Raw genomic sequence first — 17,208 nt, forward strand, 5'->3', positions numbered from 1 at the left:
ATAGAACAAGTGGGTAAACAGAGCAGCCAAAGGAGCCTGAACTCTGACCATGTCCCACTTCACACACACCTTCAGCTGTGAGTCAGCTGCCTCCTCCTCACGGAAAGCTCTGACCATGGAATTTGGTTAACTCTTGCCCATGGCCAGTCATTGACCCATTGAGGGGTGAATGTCCTAATCAGCCCCAGCTGGATCTGCCTAACTCTAAGAAAACAATAGTTTGATGTTTTAGATGATGTATCCACATGACTTCTGGTACCCACAGAAAGGTAGCTGGATTTAAAAACAGGAAAAAAACATCCAAAGTCCCTGGAATTTCAGATCTGTACATTATTTCAATTTACTTTCATGTGAATTCAAAAGCAGAACTATCATGTTGTTAGTCATGTAAGTGGTGCTTAGTAAATATTTGTTGAGCAGCCTGGGCAATATGACAAAATCCATCTCTACAAAATAAAAAAATAAAAATAAAAATAAAATTAGCCAGGCATGGTGGTATTTGCACCTATAGTCCCAGCTGCTTAGGTGACTGAGGTGGGAAATCACTTAAGCCTGGGAGGTTGAGGCTGCTGTAAGCCATGATCTCACCACTGCACTCCAGCCTGGGTGACAGAATGAGACTCTATCTTTAAAAAACAAACAAAAAAAACTTGTTGAATTTGATCTAAGTTAAAAGCAATTTTATATGCTATGCTGTAGCTATTTTTGAAACTTAATATGTAAGACATGACATATATAAATGTAAGATATATTTTAAGCTATGAATTCTAAGTAGGACCACGGAAGGAAATTTCCTTGGGTGTAGTGCTAAGAAAAGTAATGTAATATCTCTATTTCCAGTCACTGTGACCAAGTTAGATTGGCCTGGGTGGGAGAGTTGGGCAAGTGATGCTCTAGCATTCCAGGATTCAATCTAGTTTTATATTTTTCACCCTGGGATTAATTTCCTACAATCTGACTCTGTTTCAAAATCCACAAATCCCAGCATCTCTTGGGTGGTTCTTGCATCCACCAAACTTGAGATGTAATGGGCCAGCAATGGTCTTTTGTTCAGGTACTAATTCTTTTGCTCATTCATTTATTCATTCATTCCACATATGTTAAGTGTCTACCATGTGCCACACACCATGCTGGGTGCTAGGAGCAAAACAATCGGTAAACATGGTCCTTACAATCAAGGGATGTGCAGTCTGTTGTGAGAAATGGGCCATGAGTACATACAAATTTAACACAAAGTGAAAGAGGTATGTGGCATAATAAAAATCAAGATAAAGAATGGTGGAGATTCAGAATGATTCAGAATCTCACTTCTCTCACCTCTAAAATTGAAATAACCAGAGTGTCTTTTCCACAAGGTGGTTTACAGGTTTAAGTGAGGTCGTTTCTGTGTGTTCAGCTCTGCCCTCACTACCGTGTTGCTTGAATGCTGGTGTTACCCATTGGCTTACACTGGGTGGGATTCCTCAGCAGGGGGAGGGGTTGCCAGTCTGCTCCTGCAGCTTCTCAGTGGCACCTCTTCTACTTTCTTCCTTCCCCATCTGCAACCCACAGACTATGACTTTCAATGGTCTTCTTATGGATGCCCTCAGTTCCCTCCACCATACCTCCAATCTATTAAGTAGGTGCTTAATAAATGAATGTGTATTTAACTGAGCTTTGATTGTGACAGCAGAATGTGCTTTGGAATCAAAAGCTTCTGTGTGAGTTCTGGCTTTAGTGCCTGATATGACTTGATCAAGTCATTTGACTTCTCTAAGCCTAGTTTTTCTCATCTAGGAATGTGGGGGCTCAAAGGAAATAACATCTATCTTTTTTCCTTTTTCTAAAGAGACAGAGTCTCACTGCATTGCCCAGGTTGGTCTCAAACTCTTGGCCTCAAGCAATCCTCCCGCCTTGGCCTCCCAAAGTGCTGGGATTATAGGCATAAGCCACGCCACTGGCTGAAACGACATGTATAAAATGAGACTGTAAATACTAAAAACTAAGAGTACCTGTGAAAACAAGAATTGTTATGAGTATTCTGAGTGAGGCAAGCATCTGTCACACACTGAGATTCACCTGCCCAAGTATCCTGGCTCTGTTGGTGGCACTTAGAGACAGTGAGACTTGCTTACCTTAATATTTTCATTGTATGTGTCAGAGTAAGGCACAGTTTGAAATCTAATGTCTTGGTTGCTGATGTTTGTGGTCAAATGATGAACGACTTCCTGCACCTCCTCCACAGCCTGGGAAATCTGCTGGCGCCTCAAGTCCACCTGGGTGTGAGAAGGACCAGAAAAGGTGGTTATTTCCTCTGTGGGCCCCAAGGCACTGGCATAAGATAGTGAGGAGACAAGGGTACAGCGAGGGGTGACCGAGGGAGTTCAGCTCAAAAATTCTGCCTTCCCAAGACGCCGGGGAGATGGACTTAGGTCTGACTCCACTGAGAAGACATTGGTTGGTGCCTCAATGTTCTTTTCTGTAACAGATGCATTCATTTGATATTTATCTAGGACCTACTATGTAGCAGGTGCCAGGCCAGGTGCTGGGGACACAACAGTGATTAAGACAACAGTGAACAATGTAGATACTTGCCCTCTACCTGAAAATATAGAAATACATGTAGATATAATACATAATATATAATTATAATATATAATATCAGTATTATAATATATAGCATCATACCTGATATTATACACACACAGACACACATATAAATGTGTGTATATATATGTATTCCTGTGTATATATATATGTGTGTGTGTGTATGTGTATGTATATGTGTCTGTATGTGTGTATATGTTATAATATCAGGTATAAGTCCCAGGAAGAAAAGTAAAATATGATAAGGGACTAGAGAATAAAGGGGCAGCTATTTTAGTTAGGGTGGACAATGGACAAAGAATACTTGTCTATAGAGGTGACATTTGAGTGAGGCTGAAGACAGCTTAGGAAAGCAGATTCCATGCTCCTCCTCTGACGTAGGCAATGCTCTAAGGCTAGCAGCGAGGCCACTGTGGTTGGATCCGGCAAAAGGAAAGTGATAGGAGGTGAGTTGGGAAAGGAAAGCAGGGGCCAGATCATCACACAGCGTTTTGTGAACCATGGTGAGACTCTACCATGGTATCGTCATGCCTGCTGCCCATAGTGTGAATATTAAACTGCTTAACATGTATCAGCACCCAGCAGCCTGCTTCCCACTGATGTCATCAGTAAATGATGATTCTCTTTGCCTCTGTACTCACCCTTGCCTTTTGCTTCTAGACCCTTAAGAAAAGGCATGTTTCTGCTGAAAGATAGTTACCACAGCGAGTTAGGAAGAACTGGGAAATTCTCATAGAAAACTGAACACTAATCAGATACTTAAAGTTTAGGGAAATAGATGTTTGTGGGAAACACAAAGGAACTTTTAGTGAACTCCAGGAGAGACACAGAAAAATCCAAGTAAGAGACGGAAGGGTCTGCAAGATTTTTTCTGAAATGGAGGGGGCGCTTTGTCATCTTGCTCAGGAGGCACCCGCAAGCCGCTGTCATGACAGCGAGACTCTCCTTCAGAGGCTCCTTCAGCCAGGGGCCAATTTCAGGCAATATCTGATACATCGCAATGTAACGCCCATCCATGAATCTTTATATTCTCTCCAAATTTGGTATAACGGTTGTTTCTACGTATTCTAGAGTCATTCTGAGACACCCATAAACTGATCACGACAGCCAGAAAAAAAAGCCCAAGTCAAAGAGATTCCTGTTTTCCTAAACTAAGTCATCAACTAGGCCAGTTACCTGAGATCTCACTCATACTTCCCATCAACCAGCAAGCCAACTTCATATGTTCACAGAATAAGAATGTGACTGTGCACCTACTGGTACACATGTTGTATAGCACACATAGGGTCAATTCATCAGTAAGTATTTTTTTAACACATCCTCTGTGGTGGGCACCATCACATGCTGGAACACAGCAATGCACAAGATAGACGTGGTCATGCATTCACAGCAGTGAGGAAGACAAATTGTATAGAATATAAGTGTGGGGATGCTATTATGAGAAAAATAACAAATGACAAAAATAAAGGTTTTAGAAGTCCAAAAATAAGGGTCCTCTCCAGCACAGGACTTCCCCTCTGTGTTGTGATTCAATTCCACTTGAGTAATTTGAGTGGAGCATCCATTTTATGCTGGGCTCTGTGCACACATGTTGCCACGAGGTTTACAGATAACTTGACAAAGCAAGACAAATAACCTGGAAATTAAAATCACGGCAATCTAGTGCAAGGTAGAGGTTTGCACTGATGCTATGAATACATAGAAAAAGGACACTTCATCCAGTTTGGAGGGTGGGAGGCCTTCCTGGAGGCACAGTGTGTTGGAGTTGTATCTTGAAAGCTTACTAGGAGTTAGCTAGGAAAAAGGGGGCATGAAAGTTGTTCTAGAAAGAGAAAATAGCAGGTATTGAGCCAGGCTTGAGGCGCACAAAGAGAGAATTTGTGCTCCTCATGCCTGTGCAATTGTTCCGGTGATATTTTTAGAACACAATTGCCTTAGAGGAGGTGGTGAAGTGGGAGAATAAACAGTGAGAGGTCCCGAAAGTAAAGGAAGAGTTTCAAGAACAAAGTCAACAGTAAGTGGCTGAGTAAGTTAAGACTCCCAAATGTCCATGGAGTCTGACAGCTAGAATAGGATGGCTGCATTGGGGGAACGCTGGGCACTAGCATTAATGGTGGGGGAGAGGTGGGCATTACTTGTGGATTAAGGGTGAATGGAAGACAACCAAGTGAAGACAGAGGTAAGCAACCCCTCCAAGAACTTTTTTTTTTTTTTTTAAGACAGAGTCTTGCTCTGTCACCAGGCTGGAGTGCAGTGGCGTGATCTTGGCTCACTGCAAACTCTGCCACCCGTGTTCAAGTGACTCTCCTGCCTCAGCCTCCTGAGTAGCTGGGACTACAGGCTCGCACCACCACACCTGGCTAATTTTTGTATTTTTAGTAGAGATGGGGTTTCACCAGGTTAGCTAGGATGGTCTCGATCTCCTGACCTCGTGATCTGCCCACCTTGGCCTCCTAAAGTGCTGGAATTACAGGAGTGAGCCACCGCGCCCGGCTCCAAGAACTTTTACTATGGGGAAAACCAAAACAACAGGGATGAGAACAGTTTTGTTTTGTTTTTTCCTTACAAAATGACACACAGGCTTAAACATGTTTAAATGCTGAGAGAAAAGAGTCAGTGGTGAAAGAAGAGGTAGCAGAGAGCAAAAGCATTTGGTAAGGATTTCCCACCTGAAAGGAGTCATGCACATCTGGAAACCTGAGTGAGGAATTCATCTTGGTGTGGCAGAAGGAAAGAAGGGGAAAAGGGTGCATGCAGATACAGATAAAAGGGCAGGGGGCAGTGAAAATCAGAGAGATTTCCAGTCTGCTGTCTATGTTCTTTATAGAGCAGGAGACGTTAATGAGCTAAGAGTGAAGTGGAAGGCAAGAGATTTCAGGCGATAGACTGCTGTAATAGCTGCTATAAGGAATGAGAGATTGTTTAGGTACATGCGTAAAGATAACCCGACAGTATCAAGACTTGGCTGAGGCTGGGTCCCTGAGGCTGTGGGCTATCAGTAGGCTCAGTTGTGAGATCTTTTCCACCATCTCTTAGCCCTCCAAAGGTAAGAGTTGAGGTGCTAAGATTGGAGCTTGCTGGGCAAAAGCTGGAGAAAGATATAAAAGCAACAGGGTTTCGGTAGTGGGCTATACTTTCCAGCCTGAATAAAGAACAGATAAAGCTAGTGGTAGAACAGCGAACATTAGGCAACTTTAGGGACCTGAAGTCTGAGCAGGTACAGTGGGGAAAAGTAATACAAGGGTTAACTAGATAGAACATTACAGGCAGAGTGGTTGAGAAATAGTATTCTCTAACAGTTAAGTTCTCAGAATGTGTTGAAGACCAAGACTAGCCTCCTGAATCTGCCAGCCCCGCTGATGTAATTCCATAGAACTTGAATGTTAGTAACATAGCAGTGACTATATATATATATTTTGTTTCCTGAGTTAATAAACTCATGAAAGATTCATCACCATCAAATCATTTTTAACTAATAGAAGCTTAACAGTGTGTGTGCATGTGTGTATGTATGTACATGTGTGTGTAGGTATGCACATAACACATGTGAAGAGTAGCCTATTGGAAAAAGTACTTCATTGTAAATCTGTTCTACAAATTGTGCCCTCATTTGATGGCGAAATGAGGACACAAGCAGGACAAGATCACACCGAGCAGGCAAGGTCACACACTCCTGGAAAACAACTATAATCTCTCACTTGTTACACAGGTTATTAGCTCACCCTTATGACCTGTTTTGATTGCCAAAGGTGAAAGTCAGAGTAAGAGAATGCTTTCTGAGACCCGGAACCACAAATTCCAGTTTTAATTTTCTTCCTGCATCACTTCTGCTGCAACTTAGACTCAGGATCTTAGAAATGGAAGAGATCCCAGAAGTTGCCTTGTCTGGTGTGACTTTACGGAGGATCAGAGTGACAAGGTGACTTTCCTAACATCACACTGGCAGTTAGAGGTAGAACTAGACAGGCTCTCCAACACTTCTTTCCATCACACTTTGCCACACCCTTAAGTACTGATGTACCAGAAGTACTGCCTACCCTTTATCCTCTTCCTGAACCTAAAAATGCCTTCAATTTAAAGTCAAGACTCATGAAATAAGGAGTCCTAAGTGTCCATGTATTTAGGCGTCAGCAACTATTCCCGCATCTAACAAGCACGAAGCGTCATGCAGCAAGGGCCAGACAGTGATGCCCCTGCTGTGGGACCTGAGTGGAAGCCTCTTCCTCTAGGTGATGGGCAGTCCCGTCCCTCCCACGTCTCTGGCTATACTTCCTGCATACGTTCTTACCCACACAGCATCGCCGTGCTATTTGGTAGCCCCAGAAGTGATTTGTGCTGGGAGTTTCCAGGCTTAGTCCCAGACACCTCTTGTCACCCTCATGGTGTGACAACACAGAACCCCCAGACTGTTTCTCTCCACTTATTCTGGCCACACCCTGAACAGATACAGCAAGAAGTTCCTTTCAGGGTGTGGAAAAGCAGGCAGTGGGGCTTGGGGTAGCTGTACAGTGATCTAAAGAAGGAGGCTCTAACACAAGTAGAGACCCGTTGCAAGCCCAACCCTGGAATTCCTTTACTGCCTCTCAAACTTTAGGAAGCCAGCAAGATACCAGTTGCAGCCTCAAGGCAGCCTTGAGGCAACCTTGTCACCAAACTCAGTTCATGGCAAAACATGGAAACAAATGTTGTTTGGGCCTCGCTCTTCCAAGGCATGTCTCCATGCTGTCGCAGGTCCATGTCCCATCCTGGGCCGCTTTCCCCTCCTCCTCCTTAACCACAGCATCAGGCTCATTGTTGCCCCACAAGTCATTTGCTGCTATTAATAGCTCAAGTTTGTGAATAGTTTACTGTTTCAAATATAAATTATGGGGATTCAAGGTTAACCCCTATAATATCACTCTGACTCACTTGCATTCCGATACACTTCCTTGCGAGAGAGACAGAGTAGTGGTGCTAAGTAGCATGCCAGGAATGTCACACAGGCCTGGTCACACCCATGACCACACAGCCTATGTGTATGTCATTCCCAATGAGTGTTACTGAGAAGAAAAGGCTGAGGACTTCCTTCCAGAAAACAAGAAGTCAGACTCTAATTCCGGAATTTCATTAAATCCAATCATCAGTTAGAAAAATTTCAACAAAACAAAAACAGGCACCATCTCTGTCTTTCAGGGGCTAATAACGTAAAGAAATGGAAAGTTAAATCCAGTGATAGATACACACGAGACCATAGGCTTTCCATCATCATATCCCTTCCTTTTTAGACTAATCCTAATCTCAAAGGCTCATTTGTGCCTATCCATCATTCTTTAAGGTGGATGCTATGATTATTCCCATTTTATAGATGAGGAAACCAAAGTTCAGAACATTTAAATAATTTGCCTAGGTTCCCAAAGTTAGTAAGTTACAGAACATATCCTTCCAAAGCCCATATTTCTAACCACTGCCCTGTTCTGTCTCCCTAAAAGAAAAAGGTGACTGGGAATGAAACACATCTTGAATGTTTGAATGGGGTTCCCTTAGCCCAGAAGACCTTTCCTATACTTCTCCACTTATTAAAACCCTACACTTCCTCCAAGGCTTTGTCTCCACTCTTCTTTCTGTAAGACACCTTTCCCATCAGAACTAATGCACCTCTGTTCTCCTCCAGCAGTCTGTTGAAATCTCTACTGCATCCCTTATGGTCTACCATGCATTATATTAAGCACTTGCCTGACTGCATGTGAAATTCCCTCCTTTTTCCTTTGGGGTTATGTACAAAATCTGCAGATGGGACAGGGCTATCCTAGAGACCAAAACCAAAATTTCTCTCTCATTTAGCAGGCCACATCTCAGGCCTTGGTCTACCCTCAAACCGTAGCACAGTATTTTGCACAAAGCAGGTGCTTAGTATGTGTTTGCAGAGATACAGAGGAGTTTAGCAGAGGACATTCAGCCTTTGGACTAAAAAAGACAAGGCTGAAACTTTAGAGCCCTCTCAATTTAGCTGTGTAACTTTGGACAAGTTATTTAATCTCCACAAGCCTCTGTTTCCTCCTCTGTAAAAACGGAGGCAATATGTACACCACATAGTTGTTGATTAGATTAAATGAGATCCTGTATGCACCTTGATCTGTCGCCTTCCACACCAATCTTGCCTTATCTTTAATGAACTCTAAAGATATTTGTGATCATATATGTGCAAGATACTCTGAATGTTGAAGGCAAGAAAGGCATGCAAGACACTGTTCTCCCCTCCAGAAACTTATAAAGAATGAAATGATATGACATGTAAGTTGCCAACCAAGATGATAATAGAAAAGTGTCAGGAGTTGATATACAAACTCATGATCAAATAAATGGTGCCAGTAATACTAATTATAACGGGAGTGAATATGTGGGCAAAATCATTTTGTGCTGGGGTGTCAGGGACTCTTTCTTGAGAAAGTGGACTCTGAGTTTGAAGGATGAATATGAGCCAGAAAAGTGGCGAGGAGGAGCTAGGGCCCTTGGCCTGCTCAGGGCCCAGTTCTTGTTGGGCAGAAATGGAAGACTCAACCACCTATAGGAATCGAGTAGGGGACACACGTGAGAGAGGCAGCGGGGGCCAGGAGCAAGTGTCAGACACAGGAGTGATCAGCCTCCTGAGAACTGGCCAGCACATGCTCTGGCTAACAAACACTCAGCCCCAGCACACGGTTTCCAGGCAAGAAATTGGGACCTGTAGTTGCCAAATATTCTGATTTTTTTTTTCCCCTGGAAAGACAGAAATATGGATTTCTATGCAAAATCTATTTTGAAATGTTTGTGAAAAACATTAGAAATAATCTACAGGCCAAACAAAACATGAGCACAAGCTGGATTCAACATGTCAAACACTGTTTAGGATTTCTGCCATTGGAAATGCAGGGGGAGCAGAGGGTAGAAAGATAGAGCAGTTCAAGTTACTTGAACACCACACTAAAAATTTTGGAGTTTTTTCTTACAAAAAATACAGGACCCATGAAAAAAATGCCAGCCAATCTCTCTTCCATTTAGAGTCCTCAAAGGGAGGAATAATGGGAAATCACTTTCTTTACTCTAGTTTTTATCATGCCAGGCTGTCCTGATTTATCTCTCTTAATGGTTTTGCTTAAGAAATATACTTTACTTATCACTATGATAATGACCTTTGCCTTTGTACTTGTAAAGGCCTGAAAACTACAGACCAGTGCCTACTTCTTAGTCAATTTAAATATTTTGGTTTTAACATTAACATCATGCCTTGGTAGGTTCATCTGTAAATGAAAAGGCTTAAACTAGATAATATTTAAGTTTCCTTCAAGTTCTAACATTTGACATGACCATCTAGACCATCTAGAAGAAATTAAGTTCTTAACTGATGTATACTAAAAATGTAATAATATTTAAAAACCTAGTAGTTTCAGAGATTTTAAAAAGCTTTGTTTTGATTTCATTAGCTCTTTTTCCATGACCCCATGAAGCTCCTATTATTATTCCCATTTTACAGAGAAGAAGGCCAAGGCTCAGGCAGGTTAAGTGACTCACGACCACGCAAGTGTCAGTGGCAGAGCTGGAGTTCCTCCCCCGTTCCCCAGATTCCAACTCTCCATTCTATACCCAGCAAGTCTCTGGACACTGGACCCTCAAAGAGAAGTAAGGCTGAGATATGTTAAGTCCCCCAACATTGTTATGGGGGACAGTCTGTTTTCTGAGGAGCATTTTATGTATCTTTTAGAAACAGCCTGAGATCCTTTCTGGATGAAGGTTTGTTTGGAAGCAGTGTGAATGGGGAGGGGTTACATGGGAGAGACCCAGTCTGTCCTTACCTTATTCAGTGATGAAGGTTTGTTTGGAAGCAGTGTGAATGGGGAGGAGGTACATGGGGGAGACCCGGTCTGTCCTTACCTTATTCAGTAGGCAATCTTCTAAGCCTCCCACAGTAAGGGATTTCATGGCTTCTTGGTCAGTCCTGAGTAGAACAGCAACTTCCTGTTTTTTTTTTTTTTTTTTTCTCAATGGAGTGCAACACTTGTGAGTAAACAGCACTCCCAGTAATGTGAGTCTCTGGGTACTAAATTTTTCTGGAAGTGTGTAATGGACCAGAGACTTGCCTTCTGAACCCTTCACTCATGTTTTTATTTCCAAATGGTGAAAATCCATCTGTCATCTTTTGGGAAATTAAAAAAAAAGAATTTAGAAAGAAGAGTTGATAAAATTGAATTTGAGTCCAACCTAATTATACCTTATTTAGCCACACTGACTGGTTCTTTGACCAGAGAGCAATTTTCCAAATTGTATTTCCCACCCAAGTACTTAAAAGTTCCACCCAAGTCAGAAATACCCTGTAGCTGGTTTCTCCTCACCTTTTATGCTCCTATCCCGACACTAGATGCACCGTGGAACTCAGTATCTTATATCTCCTCGTCCTTATCCTGTTGACAGTAAACACCCCTTGCTCTCCAATCCAGAAAATCCCACAGACTGATTTACCTTCTTTACAATAAACAAATACGAAACTGCCCAACATCCAGCCTGGCACCCATCATTATGCCCACAAACAAGTGATCAGGTCTTGTCAGTCAGAGCAGAGCACAACGGTTGGCATTTAGAAAAGCATGCACACACGTACACACAGGCACACACGTACACACAGGCACACACACATACACAGAGTGCACACAGGCACACACCCACAGGAATGGCTGGTCAGGAATCCTTCTGCTCACCTGCTGACCTTTCAACGTAATTTCCCTCTTCCAACTCGAAAGCTGGCAGTAAAAATAAAGTCAGTGTAAACAGATCCCTTGAGAGTCGAGGGAACACTCACGTCTGGTTTTGCCAGCAAAACTTATGTTGGAAAACAGCTCAGGCAGTAAATTCCCAGCTGGGCTGGCCGGGGCTAGTTTTACTACAGAAAAAAAAAAAAAAATTTCACAATGGTCTGATCTCCTTGAAGCTGGTAAACATCACAGAGTCTGCTATCAGATAATCTAAAGAAATTGCAGTCCTTCTGGGAGCATTGCTCACTTTTGAGCAATGTTCCAAAGGCAAGTGTTTCCAAGCCCACCTGTAAGTGCTACCCACAAGGGCCACTCCACTATCTGGGGCCCCAACATTTACATATCTTCCCATACTCTGCCCCAAGCAAAAGCCACATCAGAGCTCCCTAGCTGCTCTGTGCCCCACCCATGTCATTAGTTCCAGCTTTCAGTCCAGCTTCTACAGAACTCCTGCCAATGCACAGCCTGATACAAATATTGTAAAGCTACATCCTCTCCAATGACCCTCTGATAGCACCTCTCAAAACAGCCTTGATTTTCCATTTGCTTCTATATGTAATTCTAAATCTCCTTCTTTTGATATTAAGTGCTCCCAAATTTTTCAGAATCTTATTCCCTGGGCTTTTCTTATCATAGTAGTGCCAAACTATTTGTGTTTCACAGACGGCAAGAATTCTTTCTCCACCTCATTTTCAACATCACCAAAGTCCCACTGTTTCTCTCCTGTGCTCATTTTTGTTGTTACTTCTGCTTTCACTATAATCATTAACTTGTGAGTCCCTCTCCTCCGGTAGGGTCTTTCCTAATGTTCGAGGGTTACCCCAGACACCTGTCATCAGATGCACAAACTTTCATCATTTTTGTACCTGTGACTGCCTTATCTTGATTGCTCCAGTATTGCAGCTGATCAAAATGTTATAACTGGAATATTCTCTTGCCCTAAGATCCAGAGACAATTGCCAGATGTGAGCAGGGAAAGCAGCCAACAGGGCCAACTGAGCAATTGGGAAACGAAGAAATAATCACATGCTCAGGGAAGCTACACAGTCTGATTTTACCGGAATGTCATATCCAGGGAATAGGTGTGTTGTGGGAGCACAACTCAGTTCCCTACTCCATGATATAGTTCCTTATGGACAAATGCTCTGAAATACAGGGCAGTCCCACAAATACAGACTCTCTGACAGCTCCTGTCTGACAGTTTGATGAAGGCAAGCTTTTTTTAGATGTATATATCTGGGTAATTGGATATAGGATCCGCAAAAAGGGATCGAATTACAGTAAACCTAAGGCACTTGTATGCTAGGCCACTGAGGAAATTCAAAGTTAGCTCAAGTTCTCTTCCTTCCTCAGGAAATAAATATTCTCCTTTCTCGTGACTCACACCAAATGCAAGTACGGAAATGTAAATCTGCTTTGGCTCAGTTTCCATTGTGAAGACTAAGAACTTACTACAAGTTAGGTTAACAAGGTATTCAAAACCCTACGCTGTCAATCTGAGAAGTCCGGGGAGATAATGCTAGCCCTGGTTTACCAGCAGAAGTGTTTGTTACTGATTTACTTAGTGTCTGAGATTTTAATTGCAAGAAAGAGGAAGGTTAGTTTGATCCAAATCAATCTTACATATGCAAATTTGTTAAAGTTAGCCAGGGTTACAAACTCTGACTTTTTAAAAGATTTCCTGTAATCCCAGGATGACTCAGATTAAATCTGACAATGCAGAATACCAGACAGAGATAATTATCTGTGATGTGATGAAGTCCACAGTAGTGAACAACTTGAGGCAAGGGCCAGTCTCTTCTGTATTTCCAGGGAAGCCTCAGGACCTAACACACAACTGACCCTCAATAAGTGTTACTGAATGTTTATTTGTTTGCATTAAACATTATGCAAAATGACATTATTAGAATGTCAGTAAATAAAATATTTTAAGGTGTGTAAAATCACCTTACAGATTATAAATTTAATTATATACATGCATCTGTGACTGCTTAAATTATCTTCTTTTATAGAAAGGCCCGATATAAAAAAATTTAGTATAGTACTTGGCACATGATAAGAGCTCAATAAATATTTGTGTTTATACTCCATTTTACTCCCTGAGGAAAAAGATCTTTTTTTTTTTTTAGTGTTGTTTGGTTTTGTTGTTTGTTTTTAAATTTTTATTCCAATAGCTTTTCGCATACAAGTGGTTTCTGGTTATGCGGATGAATTGTATAGTACTAAAGTCTGAGATTTTGGTGCATTCATCACCCAAGTAGTGTACATTGTACCCAATATGTAGTTTTTTATTTCTTAGTCCCCTCCCAGGTCCCCCTTCTGAGTCTCCAAAGTCCATTATACCACTTTGTTTGCCTTTGCATACCCATAGCTTAGCTCTCAGCTATAAGTGAGAGTATAAGGAATTTGGTTTTTCCATTCCTGAGTGACCTCACTTAAAATAGTGGCCCCCAGCTCCATCCAAATTGCTGCAAAAGACATAATTTTATTATTTTCATGATTGAGTAGTATTCCATGGTATATATGTACCACATTTTCTTTATCCATTCATTGGTCGATGGACAATTAGGTTGGTTCCATATGAAAGATCCTTCTTTTAATGTATGTGAGTAATTCTCCTGGTCTTACCTGATGGGTAAGATTGTTCACTGGGTTGGTCTTCACAGCTCCATCAAAAATCTGGTCTTTCCTTTCACATCTGACATGGTAACTGAGATAGTTTGAATTTGATCTTTGGTCTGGGTTCAGAGGTAGGGAACCCAAATACAAATGACTATATAGGCCAGGTGGGTAATAAAATTAATCAGGATAGAGTGGAATAATGGAAAGGGATGGGGGTCTGTGGTGGATGCAAGAGTACATAACTTATCTGGGATATTCTAACTTGTTTGGGTTGTTTGTTTAATTTGTTTGTCTTTTTAAAGCAACACTGTACTATGCACAAGACTCCCCCCTGCACTCTGCACTCCTGCAATACTAAAATAGTAACAGTTCCCTGAAAGACTCCTCCCTCACCATCTTCTCTGAACTCTTGCACCAACAATGCTCACTGCTTGGACTCTCCCCTTACCTTCCACCCCTTTACTGGACTTCTATTTTTTCTCCAAGATTTATCTTAGCTGTCACCTGCTCCAGGGCCTTCTCTGATTCTCAAGACTGAGTGGGGGACTCTATACGATGCTCCTGGGCCTCCCAGTGCTAAACTCCTACTTTAGCTCTTATCAAACTGCATTTTGCTACTTTGCTTGTATCTAGCTCCTGTGGTACCAAAAGCTCCTTGAAGGAAAAGATTTACCTTGCTGGAAACAGTATTGGACATATAGCAGCTGCTTAATAAATGAATGAATGCATGAAATAATGACTAAATGACAGTGAACCATTTTCTTATTCTACAATCTAATCCCATTCTATCTCCCATCTGCAGGCATAAGATAAAGTGAGAAAAGTAAAGTTAAATAATGAATAAGCTCCCATTAGTTCATTTGGTAACACAACAAAAGTAGAAAAGGGATAAGGAAATTTTCCTTGGAAAGATGGATTTCAACTCAGAAAGTGCAAAACAGGTAAGATGTTGTGTACCTGAAGGAAGCCACTATTCACAGCCAAAAGGTGTCAGGAATGCTGAAAAACTGCCCAATAATTAGAACATGCCATGTAGAACTTAGAAGCAAAAACTCATGTCTTTGTAAAAAGTCATGGCTCCATCTGGCCATTTCAATTAAAAGTACATTATTTCCTAGCTGCAATTATTATCACAATACATACAGAAAGGACTAGTTCCCCAACACTAGACTGAAGGAGGAAAATAAAAGTTTATTTAACACCAACAATTCTACCACTGTTGAGCCTTGTGGTCAACAAGAAAGAATGAGAAGTAACCAGTGCTGTCAACTCCAGCTTTCTATGCAGCAAAGATGACCTGTTCTAGTTACAAAATCATACATTATAAAAGATCCTGGTTTGGGCTGGGTGCCGTGGCTCACGCCTGTAATCCCAGCACTTTGGGAGGCCAAGGTGGGTGGATCACGAAGTCAGGAGTTCAAGGCCAGCCTGACCAACATGGTGAAACCCCATTTCTACTAAAAATACAAAAATTCCCTGGGCGTGGTGGCATGCGCCTGTAATCCCAGCTACTCAGGAGGCTGAGGTAGGAGAATTGCTTGAACCCAGGAGGTGGAGGTTGCAGTGAGCTGAGATTATGCCACTGCACTCCAGCCTGGGTGGCAGAGCGAGATCCTGTCTAAAAAAATAAAAAATAAAAAATAAATAAATAAAAAATTCCGGTTTGGGCTGGGGGAAGGGAGACTGTATCTGTTTCCATCTCTCCGCATGTCCATCCATCTATATTTTTATACACTAGAATGTCGTTCTGGATCTTCCTCATTCAAATGGTGCAAGCTGGAGGGCAACCCAGAAACTTAGTTTTAACAGAGACCAGTTGTCAATATAATGAAGCTTCTGCTATGGCTTGGATGACACTTTATTTTCAAATCAAATAGTAAAAGGTGTTTCCATTTTCACATTTTCCTTCCTGGTTTAAAAAAAAAAAAAAGATTTGTATTTTTATCTGAAACTTTTCCTTAAGTCTATGTGCAACTCCTTTCCCTCAGACCTGAGCCATGTGAGGCTGGCATATTTTTCAGTTGACACCACCAGAAAAACACTGACAGTGAGAAAGGCTTTTAAGAAAGAAGACAAAGCTGGGTACAGTGGCTTATGCCTGTAATCCCAGCACTTCGGGAGGCCGAGGCAGGCAGATCATCTGAGATCAGGAGTTCAACAGCAGCCTGGCCAACATGGTAAAAACCCCGTATCTACTAAAAATACAAAAATTAGCCGGGCATGGTTGGGGGCACCTGTAATCCCAGTTACTCGGGAGGCTGAGGCAGGGAGAATCGCTTGAACCCAGGAGGCGGAGGTTGCAATGAGCCAAGATTGTGCCACTGCACTCCAGCCCAGCCTGGGTGACAGAGTGAGATTTCTTCTCCAAAAAAAAAAAAAAAAAAAACCAAAAACCAAAAAACAGGCATTTGGTTTTATTAATTTGTTATGTGATGGATCTAAGTGGTAACTTTATTGAGCTGTTCACCTCAGTTTCTGTGTTGGGAGGTGGCAGGGACTAGCTAGTTGGAGGAAGCAATTGTTGCCAGTTCATGGGCACATATGGGACCGTTTTCTCCTCCTGGCCTCTATTACTCATGACACATGACAAATATGTCTGTGTTTTAATTTAAAAAGACCCATAGCGAAGATACAGACCCAGAGATCAATGGAACAGAAGAGAAAGTACAATAATAGACTCATACAAATACAGCCATTTGATCTTTGACAATGTGTAAACACAGTTCAGTGGAGGAAACTTATCCTTTCCAGCTGGTGGTGTTGGAACAACTGGTCATCCACAGGAAAAGAAATAAACCTTAATTTAGAGTTCACACCTCAGAATTATACGAAGTTAATAAAGATTAACTCAAAATGGTCCATTGATGTAAATGACTAACATAAAACAATAAAAGGTTTCAGAGGAAAAACCCTCATACAGAGAGGAACACAAAGAAATCAATAATTGTTACCTTTGAATGGTGGATTAGGGCTATGTGTGTATGTGAATTTGTTTCAATACATGTTCTACAAAGAGCATATGCTATATGTTTATAACCATGTTTATAACCAGAAAAACGTACAAATGCTACAAATGCCATTAAAAATACAATAAAATGAACTTGTTTCTTGATGCTTCTTTTTTATTTGCCTTTCAGTTTTGTCAACATTCATCTGCATAATTAGAACACAGACCCAGTCTCAATGTATAAATGTCTGAGAGCAAAAAAGTACTATCAGTATGACTGTAAAGTGTGTA

The 17,208-nt window shown here is 41.6% G+C and overlaps 1 protein-coding gene across 2 annotated transcripts in view; it reads right to left on the reverse strand.

Annotated features, from left to right (window-relative positions):
- Nucleotides 1–16,049, reverse strand: part of LOC105479131 (mab-21 like 3) — a 30,536-nt gene extending 14,487 nt beyond the window's left edge. For both annotated transcript variants that reach the window (XR_003017478.2, XM_011736944.2), the window contains exons 1-2: nt 10,474–16,049; nt 2,115–2,255 (exon numbers count right to left, since the gene is read on the reverse strand). Coding sequence is in view for 1 of the 2 variants with exons in the window: in XM_011736944.2 (XP_011735246.2) it covers nt 2,115–2,255; nt 10,474–10,521 (189 nt within the window). In the remaining variant the exon portion in view is untranslated. The remainder of the gene's footprint in view (nt 1–2,114; nt 2,256–10,473) is intronic.
- Between the last annotated feature and the right edge of the window lie 1,159 nt (nt 16,050–17,208).

This window comes from Macaca nemestrina, chromosome 1, assembly GCF_043159975.1.
Source record: "Macaca nemestrina isolate mMacNem1 chromosome 1, mMacNem.hap1, whole genome shotgun sequence".
Lineage (NCBI taxonomy): Eukaryota > Metazoa > Chordata > Mammalia > Primates > Cercopithecidae > Macaca > Macaca nemestrina.